We start from the raw sequence: 27,780 nt of genomic DNA on the forward strand, positions 1-27,780 counted from the left end.
TTCCGCTGACGTCATCAACCAGCGGCGCACAGGGCGCCTGTTCCAGTGCCTGCGGGGAAGGCGCCCGTAGCCAATGAGCGTACGCGGAGGCTGCCCGGTGCGGCCCCTCCCGCAGCCCTACCGGGAGAACCCGAGAACTACCACAGCCGAATTCACCAGCAGCGTTTATGCAGTTCGCGTATACATCAGTCTTTGTAACAGTACTGTACGTTAGTATACGTTTGAGTTTTATCAAAAACGCGTTTGTTCTTCTTCCCCGTTTTACTTCCCGGAGCAGTCCTCAGTCTCTTTGGCTTGCCGCTCTTCCTGAACGGCCTGGCCGTCTCCCCGACAAACGAATCGTCAGGGCTCTGCTTGGTCCCTGCGGCAGTGCCAGCGCCGCCCTTCGGAGCACGAGGCTGGCCGGGAGTTTTCCGTGGCAGTTTCCCCTTGTCTCCGCAGCGCTGCACCCGGACCTTTCTTCCCATCAGATCCGTCCCGTTGAGCCTCAGAGCCAGATGCACAGCATCCGTATCCTACAGGGACAGACGTTCGGTTTGAAAGCTTCCACATAAACAGCTGCCTGCCTCTTAATTTTAGGAAGCAGGTGTTCTACAGTAAGGAGTGCCCAAGCTGCTCTGTTTACTGAATGACACAGCAGCTCTGCTCAGAAACACCAGCTTACCCAGGTAGCCCACACAGAGGCATAGATACTTGAAAGTGGGCTGTGGAATAGCTTATGTGAGGTGGTAAAGGCAGATAAAGGAGAAACTGCAGAAAAAAAATGTATCAAGCTGAAGGTGAAGAATGGGGTTGATTGAAGAATGGGATTGTAAATAACTTCAAGGACATTAGGCTTTCATAGCAGCTATAGAGATAAGGAAATGGCTAAGATAAGCACTGCACAAAAACAGGCCAGAACCGACCTGGTGGTTACTGACATGACAACGATCCTAAAATGAAATGATGAAGAGGAAGATCATGAAGAAATAACCACCCAAAGCCCACTATCACATTTTAGGGCGCATGCGGGAGGAATTCTAGAAGTATGATGTAATATATAAGTAACTCAATGAATATGTATGTAATATAATGAATATGTATGTTTAAGGAAACAATCACAGCCTGGTTGATGAGCATAAGAGACACGCTAGGAAGAGCTATCCCCCGTGTCTCCTGCCGCTGCAATAAAGAATACCTGCTTGTCAACTTAAAACATTGTTGGTGAGTTCCTGGACATTTCTCCAAAACAAAGGAAATAAACTAAGGAAGGTGAGGCTGGGAGACTGCCATGAGAAAGCAAGCTGTACTGAACCCAAAACAGAAAGCCAGGGAGCAAAAAGGCTTCAGAAAAGAATTCCACTCATATTTGGACACGAAGGAAATGGGAGAACACTGTGGTTATAACAAGAGAACTCATTTGTCCCTCCTTTAAGTCCTTCCCTTAAAGTTCATTTCCTTCACCCCAAAGTTTTACAACTTTTCTTTGTACACAACCTAAACCAGTTTATTTTGTCTCTGCTTCCACAGAACTGGTCTTCCAAGCTGCTTTTAACCACCGCCACCATTTAATGTCACATACAAATAAAAAGGAAACACCATAAAGGCAACCCCTGAATTCAGATGGTGAAGAACATCCAGTTCACACGTACCTCAAAGAGGACATAGCCAAAGCCTTTCCCCAGGCCAGTGTTTCTGTCCCTCACGATCCGCACAGCCACGACACCCCCACACACAGAGAAGTGCTCTCGCACAGCATCGTCGCTGATGTCTGCAGGCAAGCACAACAAAACAGATGCCTCTTCCATCAGGCACGCAGCCTTAGGAGCCTGAGCTAAACCCAAATGTTTTGTGTTTACCAGGTTAGGTATGCAAACTTTACATATTTATATGTATAAATACACAAATATCAGTGGCTCAGAAACATTCCAGCAAGTTAAGAGGGCAGACTTTACAAAGTCCTATTTACTTTGAAAGTTACAGATTTTCTAGCTTTGAAGACTAGAACATAAACCACAAAGAAGAGCAAAGGCAAAGACCAACACAGTATTTTCAAATAATTTCATTTATGGTTTGACTATACTGGACATTTAGATTGGTGCAGCTCTTTCTGATGCCAGAAATCTCTTTCTAGCAGATAATGAGCTTGCGCCAGCAGTTCCTGAAGTCTAATGCTCACTCACAGAGCTGTGAATTTTAGCTGAATGGGGAAGATGGAAGATCTACAGTTTCCAGCCACAGTTGTTATATGATTATTCTGTAAAGGCCAGATGCATGAGGCTTTCTCAGTCTCGTGCCTACGTGAACAGACAAGCATGACATGCCAACACAAAACCACAGGTTGTTCTCTTATCTCTGTAGGTATGCTTTGTACTGTGGTAGATCCCTTTACACAAATGTAATCTTGTCCCTGCTACAGGGAGGGGCTGAATTTAGGAGTACAGGTTTAATCACAGCAATGGGAGTGCTGAGAAAGGTTCAAGCTGCTGATTCCCCTACCACTGCAAATGTCCTAACTGTTTTCTATGCAGGATGTCCAGAGGAATATGCAGACCTGACACAAACTCTACACATCAGGCATTAGTAACATCACCATAGTCAGATTTTTTACCTATGTCATTTTCAGACAGGTCCAGTTTAAGGCTGAAGTCTAAAGCCTATTTGTTTCAGCATTACCATCAGCAGTACATGACACTGCTCTGAATCAGGCCATGGGCATGCCTTCACACTTCACACATCCATACCACCCCCAAGTAAGATGCTCATTCCAAGCACCCTGATTTCATGAATACACTCCTGTGGGTCACACCTGATGGCAATACCATATACTCTCCAGTCTGCTCAGCAGCAGCTGAACATTGGTCAAGCAGGGACCTCAACTATATAGTAAGCCCCTCCACACAGCTAACAACCAATTGCCTATAGCTGCCTGAACAGTCATTCACCCTGTGGCTCACAGACAGTATCAGAACGAGAAGCCACCTCTGTGTATCACTTGGAAGTAGTGCACAAACAGGTACCAGCACACATTTTAACAGTCAGGAAGCTATGGCCTATGCAGTTTAGTCATATTTATCGTAAAAACATCAAGTATCAACATGAACTAAAGGTGCCTGCAGTTCTAGTTACAATCAAGAAAACAATGTACAGAAATTGCCAGTAACTTACAGACCCTTTAGGTGTTTCAGTTAAAAAATAAAACTATTTAAAATGTTAATTCCAGCCAAAGGTATTTAGCTACCTAAACATGCTACCCAAAGTATCAACAAATAACCCCCTGCAATGTCAACATATTCTACGCATGTTAAGTAACGATGCATAACAATCCATTTCAGACTTACCATATGAGAGATTTCCCACAAATACAGATCGCTTATTGTCATGCTAAAAAAAAAACAACAAACAAGATACAAGGCAGTGAGCTATTTGTTACAGCAACAAAAACAACCAGAAAAGGGGTTTCTAGTGACACATCTTCCTTACCGAATTGCTTTTTGATGCAATGTCAACTCTGATGTGAAATCCACTAGCAATTTCTGTTCCATTTCTGTTGCAGCCAAAAGCAAAAGGTTTTTAAAATTAGTTGTCACTTCATTTGCAGTATCACTGCACAACATTATTCTAAAAGCAAATTTACATTTCAGCTTGAAAAAAAATTTTATTCTGATTCAAGCAAAACCTCTTCAACGGGGAATGACAAACAAAACTGAGACTTACTCCTTCAGAGCCTTAATGGCATCACATTCTTCTTTAAATACAACGTAAGCATTAACAAACTTCGCATTAGGGTGCACCTTACGCCTAGAACATGAAAAAGACACATATTGTTTAAATAATTCTGATTGTGTACAGTGCATAAGCACTTTCTATTAGCCACATTTATGCACCCTCTTGTTGTGTGCACAGAAACAACTCCCTTTCTCTTAAATGTATGATAGAATCCCACTGTGCATGACATACAGCCTGTACAAGCATCCTGTCCAAGCTTCCTCAGTTCATAACAATATCCAAAGGAATTAAAGACTTAGCATCTTCCTCCTTCCTAAAATATAAGGAATGCAACCTAAAATAATGAATTACTGGTATACCAGGCACGTAATTCTTTTTCACTTGTGAAGAAAACTTACATACAGACAAAGATAATTATAAAAGTAAAAAAAAACATAAAATGAAAAAGTAAGCATAGCCAAATGTGTAACAACCAACACTTAAAAAATATTTTTGCCTTGAAAAATAAAGCAGGAAATTCACAAGAGAAACTTACTTTATTGCTGCTAACTTTTTGGATAAAGTGTCTTCTGCTGGAACCTTTAAGATAAAAAGAGCTTTAGTTAAGCGGGTCTAGTGTAAATTTATCTCAAATAAGACAACAAGGAATTCAAACAGGCACCATTACCCCCCAAAGCAATGCAGCCAGTACTGTGAGCAGATGATGGAAGCGGCTCATCCTAGAGATGATCTAGAAAGACCTCAGAATTAGATAGCTTAATTTGACTTCATCAGAGTTCCAAGACTGTTATCTTCAACTGTGTTACAGAATACGCTGATTTGCAATCACTGTCTCTCTCCTACTATGGTTTAAAAACAGGTAAGTAATACCTTTGCTTAACGAGCAGTAATAAAGACATTCTTCCTCCAGACAGAATACTGTTCTGATGCATGTTACTATCAACTGTAAAATGTGAGGAAAGCAAAGATGCACCTGTGGTGCTTTTGTGGTATAATCTCCAATGATTTTTCTAATGGCAAAAAATACACCCCCAACCCTGAACTACTGAAGACACAGCCTTAGGAATATGACCCTTTAATACAGAAAAATAATTCTTATTATACAATATTCTTATGTTATACAACGTAAGAGAAAACAACGTACCAAAGAGCGGAATCGGATGGATTTTATTTGTCCATACTCTCTAAAACGAGATTTCAGGACCTAAACAGAATATATTACAAATATTCGTTACATTTTTGCATCCTAGTCATAAGAATTATTATTGAACATTTACTAGCAAGATTGGTTTTAATATGATATTAATTTTACTTATACAAAGTCCATTAAAGGGCTCCTAAAAATAGACAAGTAATTTCTAACTGTTTCTTGTGGCAGCTTCATTATTTTACAGATTGCCAAAACTGAATTTGTACCCCTTGCTACGAAGGAAAGGATAAAGGTAAGCATATTTTATGCAACAATCTGAAGTATTAGTTGCAACCAAAACTAGAATCAGACTTTGCAATTATAGTTCTCATTTATTAAGTAATTTTTTACTGAAAAAGAAGCTAAAAATTCTACTAAAGAGCAACTGCTCTTTCTGCCACTGTAAAAAGCCTAACTGCACAAAACAAAAGGTAAACCCCTCTAATGGTTTTAGATAACGAGCATTATTTCCTGCTTTCTCAAAAAGCAATTTTAGACACAAATATACACGGCATCTCAGCTGGAAGCCTCCCCTCTAACCAAGGGATGGGATAATTTTTTTCATTCTTTTAGTCACCAGAAAGCACCCACATACCTGAGCAGTACAGTTGACAGGCAAGTTTCCAACAAACACTGTTCTTCTGTTTACCAATTCATCAACCACCTTTTTTTCCCTTTGTTGTTTTACAGTAGTGCCTGTATCTGATTTAACAACACTTTTCGTGATGGCAGGAGAAGACTTTTTTTTTTGCTTGGTTTTATTCTGTAAGAGCTTTTGCTCCTCCTCTTCATCTGCCTGCTCCAAAGCGCTCTCCCTTGTAAAAAAACAGACAGGTTAAATGATAAGTGATGGGAAAAAAACATAGTTTTTGAGGTCAAAGAACTGAGGCCTCCAACATAAATATTTTAACTTACATTTTAAATTACGTAAAATATCAACCATCTTTTTGCTCGTTATGTATTAAACAAACATATCTGACCATCCCATAACATGGAAAACTATTTGCTGTCTCCAGGACATTGTATCTGATATTTAGTAGAGTAACAAAAAAAAATTCGTTGATTTGTAATTATTTGATAAACTCTAAAACTGAAGGGAAAAAATCTCCAATATCTTTGCACATCAGAACTTAAGAGAGAGATTTAATTTTTCCTGGCATCCAGGACATTCAGAGCAATCCATCCTTTGGGATCTATCCATGCTCTAACACATCTCTATCTATCCAACCTTGCCATAACAGCAGAAACAACAAGCAGATCTGAAGAATCCTCCAGAAAGCTACTGACACCAAAACAGCAAACAAGTTCCACATAGAAGATGGATAGCATAGAAGATGCAATAGCACACAGCACCAGACAGAGGACAATGTGTTAGCCTCCAGCTACAATCACACAAACTGCATTGTTCAGAGACCAGTTTCCTGCCTGCACCAACAGTGTCCTGGTTGAACCCCAGATATTTAAGAGAACAGATAGTGTTAACACAGTTATTCAGCACCATGGTAGTGGGCAAGGACAATATGGACTACTAACTGTCTGGTGCTGTGTGCTGTTGTCTGCTACCTTGCTCCTGCTGAAACTGCCTCTCCTTTGGCAGCTGGATAAAGTCAGCTACAATTACAAAGCATCAGCCTGTGCTAGACAGACCTTCTGGTCTAAATCTACAACCTCAAGGCCTGTTATCTCTCTAACCAGGGATCTGCATTTCATGGACCTAGAACTTCAAAAAGCTGTATTTGCTGTCTCCTGGGGCAAACTGCAGAAAATTTTCACAATCTTCTTAAAACACAAGGTTCAAGATAAAGAGTAAAATAGAGCTTTACTGCTTCATTGAATTCATAACCTTATGAATAATCCAGATGCTTCTTTTTTTTAAATCTTACTATGGAGATACCATCTACTCACCTGTTTGCCATTTTTTTCTCTGCTTTTGAAAGTTCCTTCTTTTTGGCTTTCTTTGCTTTTACAGGAGGTTCTTCTATGACTGACAAGCTCTGGTCTTCTGATGCTTTCTCCACTTCTGCTTTCTCCACTTCCTTGCCATGCTTTCTTTTCTTTTCTTTCTTTAAAAAAAAAACCCCACAAACCAAGTTGAAAAAAGCAATCCCAGAAACACCTACAATTGGTTTATATATTGTAATTTACTTGGAGCACCACTACCCAAAGCCAAGAACTGCAAGAAGCAGTGCACCCAGCACCCAGATCTGCCTCAGCACTTCCAGACTGAGAGCGGGTACAGCACATCCCGATAAGCAACCAACAGCCTTGCATTCCAACCATTTACTTCACAGTTCCAAAGAGGAAGTGCCCTTGGCTGTCCATGCCCCTTAGGCAGCTGCCTGCCCTCCCACCACCATTATTCAGCCCCTCTGGGCACAAACTACAAGAGATATTGAGGTGCTGGAGCGGGTCCAGAGAAGCGCAACTGAGCTGGTGAAGGGCCTGGAGCACAAGTGTGATAAGGAACGGCTGAGAGAACCAGGGGTGTTTAGTCTGGAGAAGAAAAGATTCAGGGAGGACCTTATCACCCTCTACAATTTCCTGAAAGGAGGTTGTAGTGAAGTGGGGGTAGGTCTTTTCTAGGAAGCAACAAGTGACTGGGCAAGAGGTAATGGCCTCGAGCTGCGCTAGGGGAAGTTTAGCTTATATACGAGGAAAAATTTCTTCACCGACAGGGTGGTGAGGCACTGGAACAGGCTGCCCAGGGCAGTGGTGGAATCATCCTCCGCGGAAGTGTTCAGAAACGATGTAGATGAGACCCTCAGTGACATGGTTTAGTGGTGGCCTTGGCAGTGCTGGGGTAATGGTTGGGCTTAGTGATCTTAAAGGTCTCTTCCAACCTAGTTTATTCTGCGATTCTACGAACGCGCAGGCGGGTGGGAACCGCGGAGCAGCGCGGCACTCACCACAGACACCAGCACCGGCGGGGCGACGGCGGCGCTGAAGAGCCCCGAGAGCGGCGCGGCGGGGGCCGCCGCCGGCCAGAGGCTGTCGGCCACCTGCCCCACCACATACTGCTGCTCCCGCTGCTGCTGCTGCTCCAGCCCGGCCCGCACAGCTGGCTCCGCCACCTTCCGCCGGCCCTTCATGGCTACCCGCGGCGTGAGGGGAAACACGCTCGGGTTGCGTCATTTCCGGCGCGCGAGGGCGACCCTGCTGAGAGAGCGTCGCCTCGTGGAACTGCTTGTGGGGCTCGGGTTGGCGCCGTTATCCCTCAGGGGTGCGGAGTGCCACAGCGGGTACAAGGTAACGGTGCTGCAGCAGTGCGCGCAGCACGCTGTGTGTCTGAACATACCTTAATGGTGGCCATCCGGCCCGCATCCAGGGTACAGTTTGAAACCAAAACCCAACAATAACCCCCCCACAACACAACCACAACCCCCGAACCGCCCCTTAAAGGCTGTGCAAGATGGTCTCGTCCCCGAGAGCAGGTTACACGGAAAGCAGCGAGAAGTCGCCTTAGCAGAGTGGCTCTGCCGAACGCCAGCTGCAGGGAACCTTGCAGCAGGTTGGTAAAGCATGTAAGGATCAGCCTTGTGAGGACTTCCCTTAAAACCCAGCACCGTTTGGGGCCTTCGAGGCGTGCAGCCTGGGGGACAGCATGACGAGGAACCATTTGTACCTCTTCCCCCCAGCTTTGCTCTGTAGGCATAACCTTGCTGCTGCAGCTACATGGATAAGGAGTGGATCCATGATCCAACTGGAAAAGACCCATGTGTGTTCAGCTGATTTTCCAACCTGGGACATGGCACAGCTGATGCATAAGGAAGTTTTGATCTGTTACTAAATCCCTGAAATTAGGCACCTAAATGGGGTCTCTTTTTAGACTTGCCAATCCAGAATGTGGTTTTAAATGCTAGACAATGTGATAACTGGAAAGACACAGAAAGTTACAAGGCACTTGGAGGCTGAAGCAAATACTTGCAGCTCTTCTGGTGCAACATTTTACACTTTTTGACCTGTCAGCATTAACAGTTTTGTTGGCACCAACACCCAACTGAATGCAGAACAAGCAATCCAGCTCTGGAATTCAAGTCACCTGACACAGGTGGACAGAACAGGTTGAACGATCAAAATACATCAAAATTGCAAATGTTCAGCTGACTGATTTCAGAGAGCCCCAAGTGCTGAAGCTCAACAAAAGGCGCCATAGCCACCAGGAAGTGCCAGAGTCCTGTGGCACAGGAAACTTCACAGCATCATGGAAGCCACACAGTAACCGAGCACAAGACAGCCTTCAGGCAAGGCGTGCTCTCTTGCACCATATGCAGTCTACAACCATTCTCAGCACAATCAAATATGAGACATGGAAAACTGATCCTGTTGCTCAGCCAAGGTGTAAAGGATGAAGGAGGGGCAGTTTATCTCACTTTACCCTTCAGGTCATGGTCAGGCACATGAGAGCAGGGGTACAGGCCAGCAGCCACTGATAGTGGGGAAACTTTGCTGCAAGCACAGTGTGCATGCCCAGAAGGGAGCACACTCATACTTAAAGTTGCATTACAATATGTAACCTGAAAAGCAGCTGGGATTTACTTTCTGGAACGAGGGCTAAAATGGCCAGGCTAGCAGTTTGCCAGCAGCACCTTCATTTGTAACCACTGGGACACAAGAAACATGAACCTGGGAGTACCATTTACAGGCACCCTTCATAGAAGAGGGGCAGTGTGAAACATCCAGAACAGATTTTCGACTAGTCATTAAACTGCAATTTGTAATGATGAGCAGTGCATCAGAAATAATCTGTTTTAAGAAAAAGAAAAATCCTGTTTATACAAAAAAACCCCTCAGTTTGGGAGTAATGATCCCTGTTTCAAACAGGTAAACGCATCCTCTCACAGAAATGAGTAAACAATTGTCACACCAAAGCAAAAATGCTGTCACTAGAACTGAGAGCTGATCAAGAACTAGTAGCACATGGAGAGCTGGATTTGCTCGTGCTTGCCCGTACATAGTTCCTTGTTAAATCAATACCAGTTATGCCTACTGAGACTGAAAGGCAGAACTGAAGTATCACAACTCTGATTCTGCTAAATTTAAAAATGTAAATATCCTGAGAAGCCCTACCGAAATTATTAAAATTACTCCCGTCAGTCTCAGATCACTGGTAATTATTATTACAGCCAATGTTTCCAAAACTTATCATCATTTGTTATTTACCAGTCTCATCAGCAATCTTTTTGCAGACGTAACACCATTTTGGTCAACTGAACTACAATCACACATTATATAAAATGCAAGTGAATAACACTACAAATTTTATTCCAGTTTTACTTTCACTGAATCTGAACTTGAGGCAGTCAGTATCAGAAGGCAGCAAATATCTTCAGGAGCTCACTTTTCAAACTACCTGAATGAACATGAATCAAAACATCTTTTTTTCAACTGGCGCTGCCTTAGGCGTGTCAATGGGCCACACTGTCCCTTTCTGCTGGAAAAGATGAATTTGAATTAATTGCTAAGAGGAGAATGAGGCCAGTGTACATGCTCTAACTTGTATTTATATGCCTAACATACCAAAGATCATTTGCTAAACTGATTCTGCAACTTGATGTCACTACAATGAACACACTACAGTTGCTTAATTAAACTGTTAGAAACAAAATCAGGGATTCACAAACTATGGCATTTTATTTCAGAGGCCTTTGCTTACATTTGTACAATATATTACATAATTCTCCATTTTCTGCAGAACCTAATATATATTTTATAGCTTTTTTCTATAAGCTTTTCCTTCAATGTTTGTCAACAAATTTTTACAGTCCTGTACAATTCTGAATACTTTGAAACCATTTTCAATAAAATCAGTTAACCTTAAGCACACACTACGAAGACTGAAAATGCTTTTCTTAGAAAAGTCAAATGTAAAGGATTCTGACACTCTAGCATCTACAAACAAAATGCTTTGAATTCTTACATGTTGTATTGCCAGAAAACAAAGAAAAACATGCCAGCCCCTATTTCCCCAGGCAAAAGAAGTACACAGAACTACAATTAAAACAGTAAAACAATCTGTACAATAAAGTACTGTGTATTAACAGTGCCAGGTATTAAATAGCTTGAATGAACACTTCCGCAATATACAAATGTCTTACAAAGGTATATAATTAACAGGAGAGAGCTTGGGATCCATACAACATAAAATCAATACAAGTGAAAACAGTTTGAAGTTGGTTTTGGAATTTGTACAAGGCATTTAGAAAATTAAATGTCTACCACTCAGCTAGCTATTTATTTAAAAAACAACTACCCCTTTGTGGCAGTGTTCATATCAGCAACCACAAATTATAACCTCACACCTTACTCTGTCTTGAAGTCCTCTCCTTGAAGCTCGTAATAAAATAAGCATTACAAATGAAATATCTGTTGCTTTAAGGGAAAAGAAACATTTACAAGAAAACACAAAAATATAACTGTTATAATCCATTATGAATAAATATACACTTTAAACTGGCTAAATACAATCTTTATACATTAAGATTTAATACAGTTTGTTAGCCATTTTCTTTCTTTTTCATAATGTATTTTATCAAAATTAAAAAAAAAATACTGTTTTATAGAAAAATGGCAAAGTACAGTAGTTTCATTCCAATTAGTGGGTTCTTAAAACCCAGAGTAACCTATTTAAGCCTAATTCAAACCTGTAAACATTAGGTTTTTTGTTTTTTTTTTTTAAAGGAATCCTCATATTTGGTTATCAGGATTGATGTCAAACATCCTACTAACTGCAGGTTTTGAATTGAATACATGTGCTTGACGTATACAATTTAAGCCACCGTAAAGTGACTTAGCAGTTAAAAAACAATTAGCTTGTACAAATGAAAATAGGTTCAATATTTGTCATAAATAAATGGAAAAATATCAAATGTTCCAGCTTTAACAAAATACCAGGGAATACAGTAAGCCTACCACATTTACTTAGATCAACCCAACAACTATATGCTTATTGTACTGTCTTTACAGGCAGTGAACAGCCTCCAATTGCCACAGTGGAAGGCCTTCGAGTCACTAGACTTACAATTCCCAGACAAGTTGGAAACAATTATTGCTTGAGGAAAAGCAGTTTGTTGTACTTTTTCTTCATAAAAGTGCACTTAAGTGCAAAGTTAGCTTGTCGAGAAACAACTTTAAATACAAAATAGTGCTTGTCTGAATTTTGTGCCATTGTGCAGTATAAAAAAAAAAGAAAAAAAAAGAAAAAAGAAAACAAAGAAAAGAGTGGCCCTCAGCAGCCATTAAGTGCAAAGTGCTTTGGCAAGTCCTGCTGTCACCTGCACTCAACTGACATTCCATTCTGTGATGAACTTGACATAGATGGTTCTGCTAAAGTTAACATAACTGCAGCTGTAATGGAACTAGAGGAAGGTGATGAGGAGGAAGATGATGTAGTAGCAGCACCTGCACAGGAAGAGGAAAACACAGGTTACAAAAATTTACAAATTAAGCGATGCAACTGTTTTTCCATTCAGCAACAAGCACTGGTATATACAAGTTTTAGCAACTAATGCCTAGTCATTAAACAGAAAAAAGCCTCTATTCCCACATTTCTGTGGCAAATACTCCAACACACAGTTTCAGCTGCATGCAAAGCAGCATGTTATTGCCCACTGCAGCCCCCGTTCCCTGGCCACCCAGATCAAGGGTCCAGTCGGAGCACACCAGAGCTCATTCCTGACCCAGAAGCATAGTCAACTGTTCGCTTTCTTTCCTGTTGAAGCCAGCACAGGTGAAGCCTTGTCCCAGCACTGAATCTGCACAAGAACCCTGCTCCCGCCACTGCAAAAAATGGTTGTAGCCATAAAAAAATAATCTTACAACACAGCATTCCAGTTTTTCTTCTGTACGATCCTCTTAATGCTGCTTAAAGCAAGCATACTAGAACATTCCCTACAGCAACATGTGAAGCAGCTTCATGGAAATATTTAATTGATGGTCTTCCTTAAACTCATAATGTTAATCACTTGTTAATCACAGGAAAACACTTAACAGACACACCAGCAATACTGTAGGAAATTCTTGCGTAACTTGCAGAAAAGTTGGATGTTATTAATAATGTTCGATCCTTCATTCACTGCTTAGGGAAGCTTATTTTTCTGTATATTTTTTTTCCCTGTGTAAAGTAGTCCCACCTAAACAGAGTTAAGCAGATTGGATGCCTTTTTAATGTTTTTCCCACTGCATTGTCATTGGATGTCTGAACTGTACCTTCTAAATATCGTAAATTAACCATATGCAGCATTTTCAAACAAACAAACAAAAACCCCCATACTCCTAATGGCACACATCTCCCTAAATATTACCCAAGTCTCATTAACACCTAAATAACATGATATTCAAATTAGCCTCCTAAAGGTAGAATTTAGCTCCCAGCACTTACTTTCACGCTCTTTTTTCTTTAAGCGCTTTCTTCTCCGGTCAATGGAAGCCACCTCAGATTTCAAGGACAAGTAATGTTTCCTGATTTCCTGCAGTTTTTCTTGGAGAACTGTTATGCGCTCAGCGCTAGTCATATTTTCCAAGTCAGCTGCAAGTTAAACAGTCTCTGTTAACTATCACATTGCAGCATTTCCAAAAGCTCATGAATTCCAGTACCTGAGTCTTAGTGATGTGTGATGTGCTTTGAGGTAGTAGACAACAAAGCCAAAAACCACTGCAACAGCAACTACTATTTATGATCATAAATTTGGTTCATTTTTTAATATTTTTAAATTAAATCATCACAGGAACACAGTTTTTTTTCTTTTAAGGGAGTAGAAAAGAAGAAAATGCATGCATTCCCCTCCCCATAGGAAGGGGAAAACAAGAAAACTGGTGAAAACAGAGGGCCTAAAAATAGCTTTGAGCCTGTTGTTTCAAGTACTTGCTAGAGCTCAGCTTGGCCTAATACACCAAGATGGTCAGTCCTGCCCATCTTATATTGGTTGTTACAAAACAAGCAGGTTACAGCAGGAATCTGAATAGCTGTGGCATGTTTCTAATTGAGTCCATGCCAAAGAGGCCGCAAGGTATAGAGGGCCTTCTCACTGGCATTCAGTGCTAATGAACACAGCCAGCAAAGGAGCTGTTTCCAGCTGGGAGCAATCCACAGCATGGCACACAGCTTGGAAAGCACAGGCAGGAGTAACTATCTTGGTTCAGTTCCTTTCAGCCACAGGTAAGCCATACTGGACACTCCATTCAAAGACATTTAAGAATCATTTAAACTACTGTGAGGCACAGAAGTCAAAATGGAGAGGAAGAAGTTACAAACCAATAATGTAAGTGTCTGAACAATAACTAGAAAATGAGAAGTAACCCAGCAACAAAATATCAATGCAAGAAGGGTGCATAGCTGAGAACATTCATGCCAAGAGTGACAAGTCTGCAGAGAATGGCAAGAATAGCCAGTCTGTGCAGGAGCTGTATCTAAAATCAGTACCAAAGACTGCAATAGAGGCAGTTTGCTTCACTGCAATGGCAAAAAAAAAAAATTAAACCAGAATTTATCATAAAATTAAGCAAACGGAGATAGAATAATTTTATATAATTTCCCCCTGTGTTAGGGGGAAAAAAACCCAGCCAAATTACACAGAATACAACAATTCTAAAAGCCACCTTATACTATACCACAAGACTATACTAGGAGGGTTTTGAAGAAAATACTTACACATTTGAAAGCTCCACTTGTAAACTTTGGGCAAACGATTATTCTGTTCTTTGAGATCAGACTCCTTCTCTCCATTTTTCCCGCATTTTCCTGGAGATTGTGTTCTTGTGAGTGATTTGGTTTGGTGAGATTTCATGACAGTAGAAACTGATTTTGCTGACTGAGACTTGGACACACTTTCACCAGCAGACAGCTCTTCACTGTCACTGCTGTTTGCTGTAGAAACAAGAAATACTGTTGCAAACAAAGCAACCTTCCTGCTCAAACCAAAGTTTATCAGAAGCTAACTTTGTGTTAATTTTCACATAATGGGATTTTATTCGACCAAAATCCTTAACTCTAAAATATTATAATCCACCCTGATACAGAAGCTTGGCACACAGCTGTTTGTATCACTAGTGCCCAAATACAGGACCGTAAAACAGGTATATGAGGGCCCTCTAACTCTGGCATGCTGTGAAAAGGAAACCTTGCACTGGAAACACTGTCCAGTTAGGTGTGTAGCTACTATGTGGATCTATGGGAACCAAAAATCCTACAGCACTTGAGGGAAGACAGAAGTACAAGACTCTGGCTCCACAATCCATGCTGAATACTGACAAGTATATTGCTGAAACCACGTGGGCGAGAATGTAAAGGAGTGGGGAAGGGACACACTTCTTGTAAGGAGGCTCCTAAATAGAATCCAACTGCTCAAGGTCCATACAGGAAAGATGCACTCTACTCTGAAAGGTTCAAGAAAGCAACACACTTCTTGCTTCAGAACCATATCCATAAATTAATTGCCTACATTAGAAAATAAGGCAAAGAGGCAGTCCAACATGTCAGTACAGATGCAAAAGTTATCACCCTATTTCTGCTTACGGGGCTATACGTTTTCTAAAAGAGTTAGGAAGACTGGTTTTATCTCCTGGGGTTAGTTGGGGATTTTTTTAATATTAATTTCTAATACAGCATTTCATATATAAAAGCCTCTGGTTTAGCTTTGAAATGCTTGCAACCTGACAAAGACATGGGTTGCGAAAAAGGTATAAATTCACAAAATCAAAGGGAACAATAGCAAAGCTAAAAATGGCGTATTTGTTCTGCAAATTCAGTCTGTTTTGTTACTTTAATTCCTGGGGTGAGGGAAGGAATAAAGATTATGGAAGGAAGAGATTAGTGAAATGGAATTAAAAAGGACGAGAGAATGTGAAGAGGAGATCAATGAACAGGTTGGGTGAAAGCAAGTACCAGATGAGAAAGTACAGACTTTTTGTAAAAGCTGTTAAAAGACAGAAAAGGGGGGTAGGGGAGAGGAAGAGAGAAGAAAAAAGATACAGCATGTGCTTTTTATCCTTGCTTTCACTGCTTGTTTGGTTTTTTACAGCTATCCTCCCAGCTTCACTGTCTAGCTGACTCTTTCCTGGTAATTTTTATTAGCAGTGAGATGAGGCAGTAATTGATCTTGCTGTCTCCTGGACATGTGTGCATATGTCTCTAATACACCTCTGCTTTTATTAAGATTCCCTTCCCCAGTACTGTGGTTTCTATTCAAATCAGCTTCTACAACTACAAAAAAGCTGCAAAAGCTGCATTATTTACTGAGGATGTTACAGTTGATACAGGAAGAAAACAGAGGCTGTATCTTCTGTAATTATTCTCATATTTCCTAATAGAATAGTTAGGATTGGAAAGGACCTTAAGATCATCTAGTTCCTAATAGAAGACATTAACCTCTAAAAACTCATCTTGCAGAAAATACAAAGTATAATTTCATCCAGATCCCAGTCTCTCCTCTAAAACATGCAGATATCATGCCACAGAGATCTTTATCTCAGTTCTATGAAGTGTGAAATACTCACTCTTCTTTGTCTTCCCAAATTACACAACACCAAGGACCTCTCAGAAGCAGACCCAGAAATAACACAAGACATTTAGTAATGCTTTGGCATTCAAGCAAGAGTAGTTTCTTCTTTTAAGCAGTATTAAGAATTCCCCAATGAGAACATTTTGTCCTAATGCATTTTTTATTTCCAGACTTCATCTCCTACAATCATTCAAACAAATGACACAGTGCTTTGATACATTTCATTTCATGCTCAGCTGCTGTACTTACTAGTTTTACTCTTCTTTTTGTTGTTCACAGAAGTTTTGTGGCTTCTTTTCTGCTTTTTTGAGGAGCTGCCTCCCCCCTGAGCATCTTTAAGTCTTTTTTGGCCTGCACAGACTATAATAAAAATGAAAAAAAAAATTATTAGATAAATACTTGCACTTATGTGGGGTTTCCCCCACCCCAAAGTCTCAAAAAAAAACCCACTTCAGAGGTTAAGTTTGTAGACAACAATGTGACTGTTACTGCCTATCCTTAATACAGCTCAGCTTTCTAATTGTACTGAAAAGAGGAAGTGAAGAAGGATGGAAGGCAGTCTAAGTTTGCTGGTTAGAGCGCACATGCAAGATGATGGCAAGTAACTTTCCTCTATGCACCACCAGGTAGTCTTGAACTACACAGGTTACTTTTTTAACACTGCAAATTAAGTAGGAATAGATTTATTTGAAAAACTTCTCAAAAACTACTGGTACTGAAAAAAGTTCAAAAAAGCCTGCGGCACTTGGAAGCTGTGAGAAAACACTGAAAAGATCACTTGTGATCAATAATCACATTAACTGAAAGCATTAAAAAAATCACTGATAATGTTAAAAAAATGAGGCAACAGAAAAACAAAGGAAAAAGTGCACTGGTATCTGTGACTTCATGAGGAGAAAGTAGGGGAGAGAAAAGAATTCTAGTACACCTGTTAAAAGACCAAATTTTCGGAGTTGTTCAAACGTTGTTCCACAACCACCTGACTTAGAGATTAAAAATTACTCCTGTAACAAAACCATTCAAATGAAAAAAACAGACTTTCTAAAGCAGGCAGCATGCTGACAGAATCAGAGAGGAAGTTAAAGTCTAATGCATGTAAAAGTAGTATTCTGCAATACTGTAAAGCTTTTTTCCTGTGGCAATAATTTCCTTTTATATAAAGCAGCAAACCAGTTCTAAACCTACACGTTTATAATTAACAAAGTAATACAGGCATATTATGGAGGGCTACATATCCACCTCTTCTAAACTCTTTCCTGTGTTTAAGGAAACACATTTTGTCACATTCTTTCTAAAGAACAATTCAAGCAGAATGATGAGGGTAACACGCCTTAAGGGCATTTTGAGAAAATCAGTTAATTATTAACTGAAATCTGCTGAGCTGAACAAACCAGTTCTGTCCTCTCAGGATTATATTCAGACATGTATTTGTTTTCCTTTGTATTAATAATTTTTTAGGCACTTTAACACTTTGAAAGTAGCTATACTTTTGATGAACTGTAAAAGAGCCAGTGATTTTCACAACAAAGCTTTTAGACCCAGCCTTGCAAAGAGTTAAAAAGCGGGCAGGAGTACGCTGACATCACATGCACATGTGCTGGCAGTGTTTTTTTATCCCTATTCTTTAGTGGTCTCAGGATAGGAACTTCAATCTGCGAATCACATCTGAAAATGAAACATAGCTAATAAGGTCAATGTTTGTTATCAGCTTGACTTGTATTTTTTAAAAACATTAATTTCATAGGATGCAAATCTGAAATGGTTGTCTAAGCATGCAACAGTTGGCGCTTTCTCCTCCCAAATAAACAGCTTACAGAGTAACAACACTTTACGTAAGAAACAGAATATTCTGCTTGTAAGCAAGGTAGTCAAAATGTATCCATCTTACTACGATAAATATTCCTTATACAATATTACAGTTTGCTCTGCGCTTTTCTTGCCAGGTCTCATATATACTTTATTCTTATCCTCATTGAAACCATCATGATTCCTAGTGAAAGGCCAAGAACTTTCCTGGCAGATTATATTTTCTTCACAAGATGATTATGTCATTTCCACATATTTAAAGTAGACAACAGGTTACTACTTTCTCCAACAACTAACTTTCCAGCAGTATGACCATAACAGAATGAAAATACATCAGCAATGCTAAAATGAGAGCTGGTTAGGTTGAAGACAGCTCTGTTTACTCTTTCCTTTACCTTTTTCAGTATGCTCTGGTTCTGGTTGATTACTACTACTGGAACTGACGCTGGCATCAAAGCCTGTTGGAGAAATATTTCCCTCAGACTGGAGGTCTTGTAGCTCCCCTGCAACACTGTCCACCTCTATTGTGCTATCTGTTTCACTTTTAATGCTTCGTATCTCTTCTTGATTTGGTGGCAGCATCTCAGAGACAGTGACACTGGACTGATGTCTACTGGACTCCGTTACAGTTACAGATGAAGGTGATTCAGGAGTTGTAGGAGGAGTATTTAGCACTGAATTACTGCCGCTGCTTGGAAATTCAACTTTCTTTTCACCCACTTCTGCTGGTTTTTCCTCAACAGGTTTAACATCCACATTAGTTGGCAAAGATTTTTCATGCTCAGAGCCAGGCAAAGAAATGTCTTCTTCTGCAAGAGTCTGAAGCTGTTCCTCTGCTGCAGCATCCTCGGGAGCAGCATGTGGAGGGGAGGCAGCAGCTTCAGTGTCAGAGTCTGAGAACAGTTCCTTCAGTGTTTTCTTCGGCCATTGTCCCTGAATACTTGACCAGACATCTTTTCGATCCTTCACTCTGGTGTTCTGAAGTCTTTCATCCGAGTTATTTAAAAGCTTTATTCTTTTCTCTCCCACTTCAGAAAATCCTGAGTAGAAAGTACTTGTTCGTAAAGACTTTCTTTTCTCTTCTAGTCCATTGTACTTTTTAGTTGGAGTGATTTTCAGTTTAGATTTGTCTTCCTCATCTTCATCCGAGGAGCTGTTACTGCTATTTTCTAAGCCAAGGGAGTCTTTGTTTTTGGACTTCTCTTCCTTCCTATTAGGTGACACAGTCTTTAAAGACTCCTCTGCAACGCAGTATCTTCGTTTACCACGTTTTACCTGTGGTTTTGCTGTTTTATCCACTGCCTCCTTTTTCACATCCTTCCTCTTTTTTGTGGCTTCATCTTCTCCATCAGAGTCAGTATCTTCAGATAACTGTTCCATCTCTTTTCGCAGTCTTTCAGGAGACTTGGATCCTGATTTGGGCACTACTACATCTGTCAGGGCTTTAGTTTCTTCTGGGAGGGATGAACCGCTCTGTTCTTCTTTTAGACAAAGGTCATTTTTATCTTGGCTTACAGCTTCATGTTGAGATTCCTCTTTGCCATCAGCACGTACATTCGGGGCACTTTGGTCATCTTCCTGCTCACTATCATCAGAACTTTCAGAAGCTAATTAAAAATAAATCCAAAAAAACAAACAAGAAAAGTTTGTCTTCATTCGGGTTACACACAATTCTTAAAAAAACCCCACCAAAGAAAACTGTACAGATATGCACACATGCCACAGAGATCTCCAGTAGTATGTATTTTAAACAGTACCTCCTGAAGACTTCAAGATTTTATTTCCTGCTCTATTAGAAGGTATAATGGCCAGATTGGGAACTAGGAAAATTCTGTATTATACAGCACATCTCCAGGAATTTTGGAAGAGGTGCAGAAAGCACAGAATGTGTCAATCCATAATATAGGAACTTCTGTATTATTAGCCAAAACAGAAACTGAAATATGTGCTTAACATAAAAACTCTAAATAGTTCTTACAGGTTACAAATACTAGCATTATCTGCCCTTTTTCTAAAGCCCGGAGCATAGACAGTATTTTCCCTGGAGAATCCACAGTCTAAAAGAACAGAACAACAAAGACACTGGATAATCTCTTAAGAAACCAACCTGATGGCCAGCCTAAAAAAGGAAGGAAAAGCAATAATGAAAGGCACTTGGAGAAATATATGAACAATAAGAGTGTAGGACAACAGTAAGAAAATTCAGGATCAGGAATAAAGAAACAGAGAAAAAGACAAAAATATAATGGAGAAGGAATCAACAACAAGCCCATTCAATGGGAAGATATATGGATACAAGGAGGAACGGTAAGAACTGGCTCAATTGTATAAGTAGCTTCTTGATTTGTAACTCATCCATTTTTGTTGGCACAGCTAGTTTAACTCTTCACTCCATCTCTCATTCTCAATCCCTCAATGAAACTTACCACCTCTTTAAAGATGATAATGTAAACCAGGACAGAGAAGAAAAGCAGTATTGTCAATGAAATTCACTGAAATGATCAAAGTTGAATTAACTTTTTAAAAAAGGTTTACTGAAATAGGATTAACTTAGATAAGTGCATACTAACAGAGATGTGTATAGATACAAAGTATCTTCAGAAATGCTGCTTCAGGTGATTTTCTTCATTTATTTAAGATAGGCAGGATCTTAAATTCTACTCTCAGACTCACTCCGAAAGCGATTTTACACAGTCCTTTCAGTATTGTTTGTTATTTTCTAATTAGAAGTTTATGGTAGCCATTTTGGCCTAAAGTTCAGAGAACTTCATTACTTAAAACGAATTTCTGACACTTGCCTTTCTCATAACTTAAGAAGATCAAAACTACATTAGAGTATTTTTATATAAGGTATCAAAATTTGCTATTTGAAATAAGAGCAAAGAATACCACTTTTAAAATCAACCAAAAATCAGGACCATCAAGTCTTCCTCTCAACCTATTTACTTTGCTGTGCCCTTCAAAGGAAAGTTGAGTACAACAGCATTAATCATTCCTGTTTCGGAACATGAAATGAAACAACAACAGCAACTGTAAGAAGTTTTGAGCAAACAGCTCTAAAATGGGAGGAGAAAGAAACAGTAAAATATGAGCGCCTTTCATACTTAAAAACCCGTAAAAAACAGGAAAAACAGTATGAATATATGTGGACTTAAAATGATAAAATTGCATACAATTAAAAGCATTTCTGGGAATTAATTACGTAAGATGGAAACCATTTAGCTTTTAAAAATATTAGAGGGTGCATGTCAAATTGTGCTTTTGTAATCAGAAGTTAATTACAGATTAATTATAGCACTAATAATAGTGTCATTATCATCACCACTAATTGCTTTTTTGTTTCTCATTTCCTAAGGAAATGAAGCTTAATAGAGCATATTAACTGTTACTCTACCTACAGATTTGGAAACCAGTGGCCAATGTCATCCAAGTTCAAGTAAATCTGAAAGATTATTAAATTCATACAACTTTCACAAAAATTGGTGGCTACCCACACTATCTATATCATATATATGTATGATTTTTTTTTTCTGGAGGCATGCACTAAACTAAAGATGAAGAGAAGCAACCAGTTGTTATAAAGCTGCAGTAAATATGTAGAAAGGGGAAAACAACGTTAGGAACAACAGGTGTGCTGACAGGAAACTTAGCTTTACTAATTCTATTTTTTCCAGGAAAAAAACCCACCATGGGTCCTAAAAGTTAATAAAAAAATAAAAATCTAGAAATAGCACAGGAAACACAAATGTTTTGCTACATATCAAACAAGGGCGGAAAAAAAAGGATGAGAGAACAAAGGATGTAATTCCTAAGACTGTCAACATACACTGAATCCATAATACCTGTTTTCAGAAACTGCAAATATTGCTTTCGTTCAAGGGTTATTAATGAGGATGATGATCTAATTAGCTAGATATACTCAAGTGTACATTGCATCAGTTGTTCTACATTGTCATTTGCTACTGTTTAAAGGCCTTTTACAGAATTACAATTAGAAAAAGTACAATACCTTGTAGCCCATTAATGATAGAAGTAATTTCGATTGATTTAACTGGCGCTTGTTCAGTATTTTTGGCTTCGGTGCTGTCAAGTTTGGACCCAGTTTCTGGTGATGTGCTGGTGTGAAAGGGCGGTTTTTGCAGACGTCGCAATTTACAATTTTTAGGAGAATACTTCTCTTCCTTCTCTTTGTCAGTTTTATTCTATGTAGAAGAAAAGATTAAAAACTTCTCATCTGAGCATACATCTTAACATAAATTGCAACTAAGCAATGCTTACAGTTATCTTAAAAATTCAACCCTGCAAAGGAAAGCTTTCCTCTTTAGAAGATCACATATACCTTTCTGCGGCCCATGCCAAGACATTTATACGGAAGCAGGAACTTTGCCAACACTAGAACAAATGGGAAAGTAAACACAGCCACTGCTCTAGGACCAGTGGCACCACAGAATGCCAGGCTCAGCAGTTGCAGGGTGGGGCTGTAACAACCGCCTGAGTAGGGAGTTCTAGAACCTGAGTTTACTCAGGTGCTGACATCTGTGGCAAAAGGAAAAGCTTCCTTGCACCCCATTGCCCAAGGAGTATTTCACAACCTGTACCTAAATATCAGTTTTAAAAGAACTAATTTTGAAAGAAATGCTATGAGATAAAATTATAAGAGACACATACATACACACACACACACGCACACACTATTCATAGGTATGCCCTCCAGAATCAGCAGAGGGAGCTTCCAAATTTCACCCCCCACAGCTGGCTCCTACCACTGATGATAAAATGGATCCTTCTCATTTGTTTTCTACAAAAGCATACATAAATTTCATTTAAAAATACAGCAAGAAGGAAAGAGAAGCTTCCACTTCCCACCCTGAAGTGAAAAAATCCAAACCCTTGCTGAAGAACCTTTCAGTTTTTAGGTTAGGGAGTCTCTTTTACCATCTAGCATTTGCAGGCAAATCAAAAGAGGGGCAAGGGAGGACACTTAAGAATATATTAAACCAAAGTTGGAGGAACAAGGGAGAAAAAGGGAGAGAAACTACCTTTATTTTCTTTCGATGTTTAATTTTTGGTACATTTTTATCAGCTGGTCTCACTATCTTGTCTGCCTTTATCCATTCATCATACCTAAAAACAAACAAAAATGAGTATGTTTATGGTTTTAAGTAGATAATCATGTCACCATAAGAGAAATTAATGGAAGAAGGAAAATTATTAGCCATCTAAAAACTGAATTGGAATTTGAATAAAGTCATCTGTGTACTTTTCACTATGTGTAGTTTCAGCTAAGGTTCAATTCTTCACATATGCTGGGACATGCAGAATGAAGTTTGGGGGTTTTTTACACTGATGGGTAAGAGTAAAAGCTGGTATTCTTCTAGTTGGCACTGATCAGCAGGAAATACATGTGAACAGGTAAAACGAATTAGCAGAATGCTAATTCTATATGGATCTCCAACAGGCATACTTTATATATACATCGTGTAAAAGCCTTAACAATAGATTATTACAACTACATGAAATGGGACCATTTAACAAAAATAAACTCTTTTAAAAGCCCAAGTGTCTGTGAAGTGGTATTTGGAGTGACTAACACGAGTCACTAACTTAACACTAACACTTTTCAGTTTGTTTTCAGTTAAAGGATTCCATTTTCTATCAGGAATTATACTAGACATAAACATACTAAACAGCACCAAGATATTAGCAGGTGTCTTATTATCTAAAACTCAACATGTTAAACACAAATCCAAGACCAGAGAAGTATATGCTTAATAAGAATATATTGTAACTATGGCACTATACTTGCCAGTTTCATTGTGTATTTGTGAAAAACCTCCAGAATTAAGTCAATTTCCCCCCCCTCCCAAGCATAACCTGATGTCCTACTTCAACTGTGAATTCAAGAACTGGCGAAGAAATAGGTCAGTTAAAAATCAGTAGGTATTAACTTTTGCCTTAATGTACAGCCACACAAATTCTGATCCTCCTAGGTAAACATGGAAACAAAGGGGAAGAAACAAACTTAAAACCACAAGACCAACACAAAAACAAAGGACAAACAAAAACCCCAACACACGCACACACACGTATATAAAACAACAGCAAAAAAAGTCAAACAAAAATACCCCTACCCCACCCCCCCAAAGACCCCCAAAACAAAAACAACCAGAACACCCAAACCCCACACACCCAGAGGACTAGTACAAGATGGAGCCAAGCACATCACACTCATGACCATGCTGGCTTTCCAGCTGAGCTTCCTTGACCATCATTTTGATATATATGATTCCTGATAGAATCCCAATTCAGCTTCTTTGCAACTACTGCAAATTATATTTGCAATACTAACATACATGTTCAAAAGGATTAGAACAGCTGAAAAAACAGCTTTCCAGAAGGGTTACCTGGGCTTTTTCCCCTTCCATCATGACAAAAAAATAAAGCCATAAAACCCAGCAGCAGACCACATAAACTATAACATACCAAGATTACCTATACTGCTGCAGCTACAGCTGTAAGCATACCATGTCACCAGGTGACATGCAGGTGAACAGGCTCAGATTTCTCTCAAAAATCGAAATACAGCTTTGCTGAGTACTCTCCAGTATGGAAAAATCCTATATTCTGCGAGACTCTGGGAAACCCTATTTGAAGTAATCTTTCTCAGTCAAAGATGTGCTTTCCAGAAGGAATACCACTAAGACTGACAAATGGACTTCATAACCTACATAAATGTAGGTGTATTTTATTAGGTCTAAAGGCATGCAGGAAAACAGCACTGGAACTGGACAAATGCACAGTGAAAACCAGTTATTTTGACAGTGTCCTTTCTGCCTCAACCATGTTGCTATGCTACAATACAAAATTCATGTTAACTCACTCTATTCACTGCTAATAAGAAAACAATCTATGCAAAGTTTATGCAATGCACATACTGTCTATGATTCAAGGGGGGACAGCTGATAAACATGGGGGCATACTGAAGTGAAGGAGAGAGAAAGTGAAGAATCTTAAGAGAACAGCTGTAGGTATCACAGGGTCTTACATGCTTCTGCAGTGGTCAGCTCCTCAAGAAGCACAAAAATTGAAAACCTGTGTGTGAGGCACAATTCCTTACTGCAGCACATCCTGCTTTACTCCTGCAGTCATGTCTAACTGCAGTTGGAGCAGCAGTCAGACCCTGCAAGGAGTCTCAGCATCACAGAAATCTTGAATCTTCTCTTGGAATCAGATGCTCACCCTTTACACATTTGCATGGCACAGCTTCTTTCACTATTTGCATATCAGATGCATATGGTTTGCCAAAACCAGTGACAACTGGACCCCAGGCTGAAACAGACCTTGCAAAACACATACATCCCAAGCCACAGCTGAAACCTGACCCTAGATTACATTCTTCTCTACTGCAAGACAGAGAAGTACCCTGAAAGCTGTACAGTGTATCAGATGCAAAGCTGCACCTAAATAGTGTGCATGACTCAGGCTAGAACCTTTCTTCATAGAATTTACTAGAAGAGGGAAACTTGCTTCATTGCTATTTTTGCTTTAGACAGCCTGTTCACAAACCAGAAGAAAATAAAAACCATTATGAATTAAACTCTTCAGTTCCCACTGCAAGAAGTATGTGCTTCCACAAGACCTTGGTCATTTTACTGCAGTGCTGTCTTCTACACTTGCTTACATCAGCTCCCTAAAAAGCGAGCAGTTGGGCGGGGAGAGGAAGGAGGTAAGACATGGAGGTGCTCCCAAAAGAGTCTGCACAGACTTGTTTGAGAACCAAGAGGAGGGATTTAATAAAAAATTATTATTTACTTGTTTTTTTAAAGAAGGTTTCATGTGAAAACCTGGACTGCTTTCAGAAGAAACATCACCTTTGTCTTACCAAAATGAACACAAAGATGAGCCGGTAAGGAGAGAAGCTTTTCTGCCTTACTGGTTAAAATTAATACCTGCCAGAAATGTGGGTTTGAATGGGAAGAAAGGAAGGAAAAGAGGAAGAATTAAATTAGTAGCTATATAGCAGAAAATATAATTGGCAGTTTGCATAAGAGTTATATACTGATTCTATTATATCCACATGTACTGACTGCAGGCTAAAATGAACCACAACACAGTATCAGAGATTGCATGGTCAATCCTCCACAGAAGTACTAGAGGGTAAACAAGGAAGAAAGTGTACTTTTCAAGCCTCTAGATTAATACTAGCAAAGGTACCAATTTCTTAGGAAGATAAGCAACCTCAAGGAACCAGCAAGCCTTGGCAAATTCACTGAAGAGTTTGAGTATACTGTCTGTATCTGCTAACATGGACAAATCAAATGTTTTCTTTCACTGTGATCAAAGAAAGCAAATTTAGTCTTATAACCAAATACTGGAATATTAGATGAAGACTCTGATAATTTTATTACATATTTTTCATTAATTTTCCCTTCTATGATATGCACTACTCTGAAGAACCTGAAATTTACCTACATGTTCCTTTAATTTCAGTGGTTTACTATTACAAACAAAATTTGTATATTGTTAATGCTTTAACAAACCAAGACAGAAATTAGCACTTTCTTTTCTTTCCTTCAGAAATCTGAATGTAAATGTTGAAAATAATAAGCCTTAGTTTTAAACACCTGAAACATTCAAGTATCACATCTCTTGTCATACTGTGCCATACAACACAGAGCTAAAACCACCCAAAACTCTTTTTTGAATATGCACCCTCTGTCTTTAATTACTGGGAACATACTGCAGAAAAAAAATCACCTCAAGCACTCACACAATGAGCTTTTCTTTGCACTGGCAGCTGAAAATTAAAATTATGACAGAAAGAACTGGCACTCTAGGCCCCGGGGTAGTTTTAGTTCCATACAAAGCATACTTAATTCAGAATGTGACTGCCCTGTTAGAAGAAATACAGTTTCTCTCATAAGCTTTTTCTGGTTGACACATGGCAACATAAAAAGTTCTAACAGGATAGAGATGTTTATTACTCCTTTTTACTACAAGTCAGGCTCCCCTAAACAGTACAGTTCTTTAGCTTTACTAGAGACATGTATCACCTGAATCTCAGGAGCCAAGAACTAGATTCTCTAGCATAAAGTAGTGAAGCTGTCCAATGCTGTTAAGCTATATTCAATTTCTGTATTTTCTAGTTACTATATTGTTTCGGGGGGAGGGGGGGGAAGAGTTCCACAGTAGTTAGTAACACTGGTGCCAGAGCATTTAAAGAAAACTAAGAAAGATGAATACCAAGTTTACCAAATTCCATTCCAAGTACCCCGAACTATGTGCACATGCGCACGCACACACACACACACTTATACTGAATCCCAGACCAATACTGAAATTACCCTGCAATAGAAACATCAGTGGCTATTTAAGATTCCTGCTCAGACTTACAGGTTTAAAGAATAAGCTGTCAAATGGCATACTGACTGAAAGGGGAAAAGGGGAACATCAACTTTGACAGGTAGGAGAATGACAGAATTAAAAAATACCCTGACTGATTAGAAAATTCTAGTTTGGCATATCCCATATGACCTAATGTCACAGCACTTGTCCCTGCTAAACACTAAAAGTAAGCTACAA

At 39.5% G+C, this 27,780-nt stretch overlaps 2 protein-coding genes across 2 annotated transcripts in view; both read right to left on the reverse strand.

The window, feature by feature from the left end:
* Positions 1-151: 151 nt before the first annotated feature.
* Positions 152-7,999, reverse strand: RBM34 (RNA binding motif protein 34). Its single transcript, XM_034060423.1, has 10 exons — positions 7,804-7,999; positions 6,803-6,960; positions 5,493-5,712; positions 4,853-4,912; positions 4,244-4,287; positions 3,697-3,780; positions 3,463-3,526; positions 3,321-3,363; positions 1,632-1,750; positions 152-515 (listed from the first exon to the last, which is right to left on the reverse strand). The coding sequence occupies exons 1-10, from the start codon at positions 7,984-7,986 to the stop codon at positions 186-188; spliced, it is 1,305 nt and encodes a 434-aa protein (XP_033916314.1). The 5' UTR covers positions 7,987-7,999; the 3' UTR covers positions 152-185.
* A 2,510-nt stretch (positions 8,000-10,509) lies between these two features.
* The window catches only part of ARID4B (AT-rich interaction domain 4B), an 89,681-nt gene continuing 72,410 nt past the window's right edge, over positions 10,510-27,780 (reverse strand). The window contains exons 18-24 of the mRNA XM_034060475.1: positions 23,238-23,322; positions 22,208-22,400; positions 18,594-19,805; positions 16,642-16,752; positions 14,544-14,759; positions 13,275-13,421; positions 10,510-12,295 (exon numbers count right to left, since the gene is read on the reverse strand). Of these exons, the coding sequence (XP_033916366.1) occupies positions 12,165-12,295; positions 13,275-13,421; positions 14,544-14,759; positions 16,642-16,752; positions 18,594-19,805; positions 22,208-22,400; positions 23,238-23,322 (2,095 nt within the window). The 3' untranslated portion in view covers positions 10,510-12,164. The remainder of the gene's footprint in view (positions 12,296-13,274; positions 13,422-14,543; positions 14,760-16,641; positions 16,753-18,593; positions 19,806-22,207; positions 22,401-23,237; positions 23,323-27,780) is intronic.

The sequence above is a fragment of the Melopsittacus undulatus genome, chromosome 3 (genome assembly GCF_012275295.1).
Source record: "Melopsittacus undulatus isolate bMelUnd1 chromosome 3, bMelUnd1.mat.Z, whole genome shotgun sequence".
Lineage (NCBI taxonomy): Eukaryota > Metazoa > Chordata > Aves > Psittaciformes > Psittaculidae > Melopsittacus > Melopsittacus undulatus.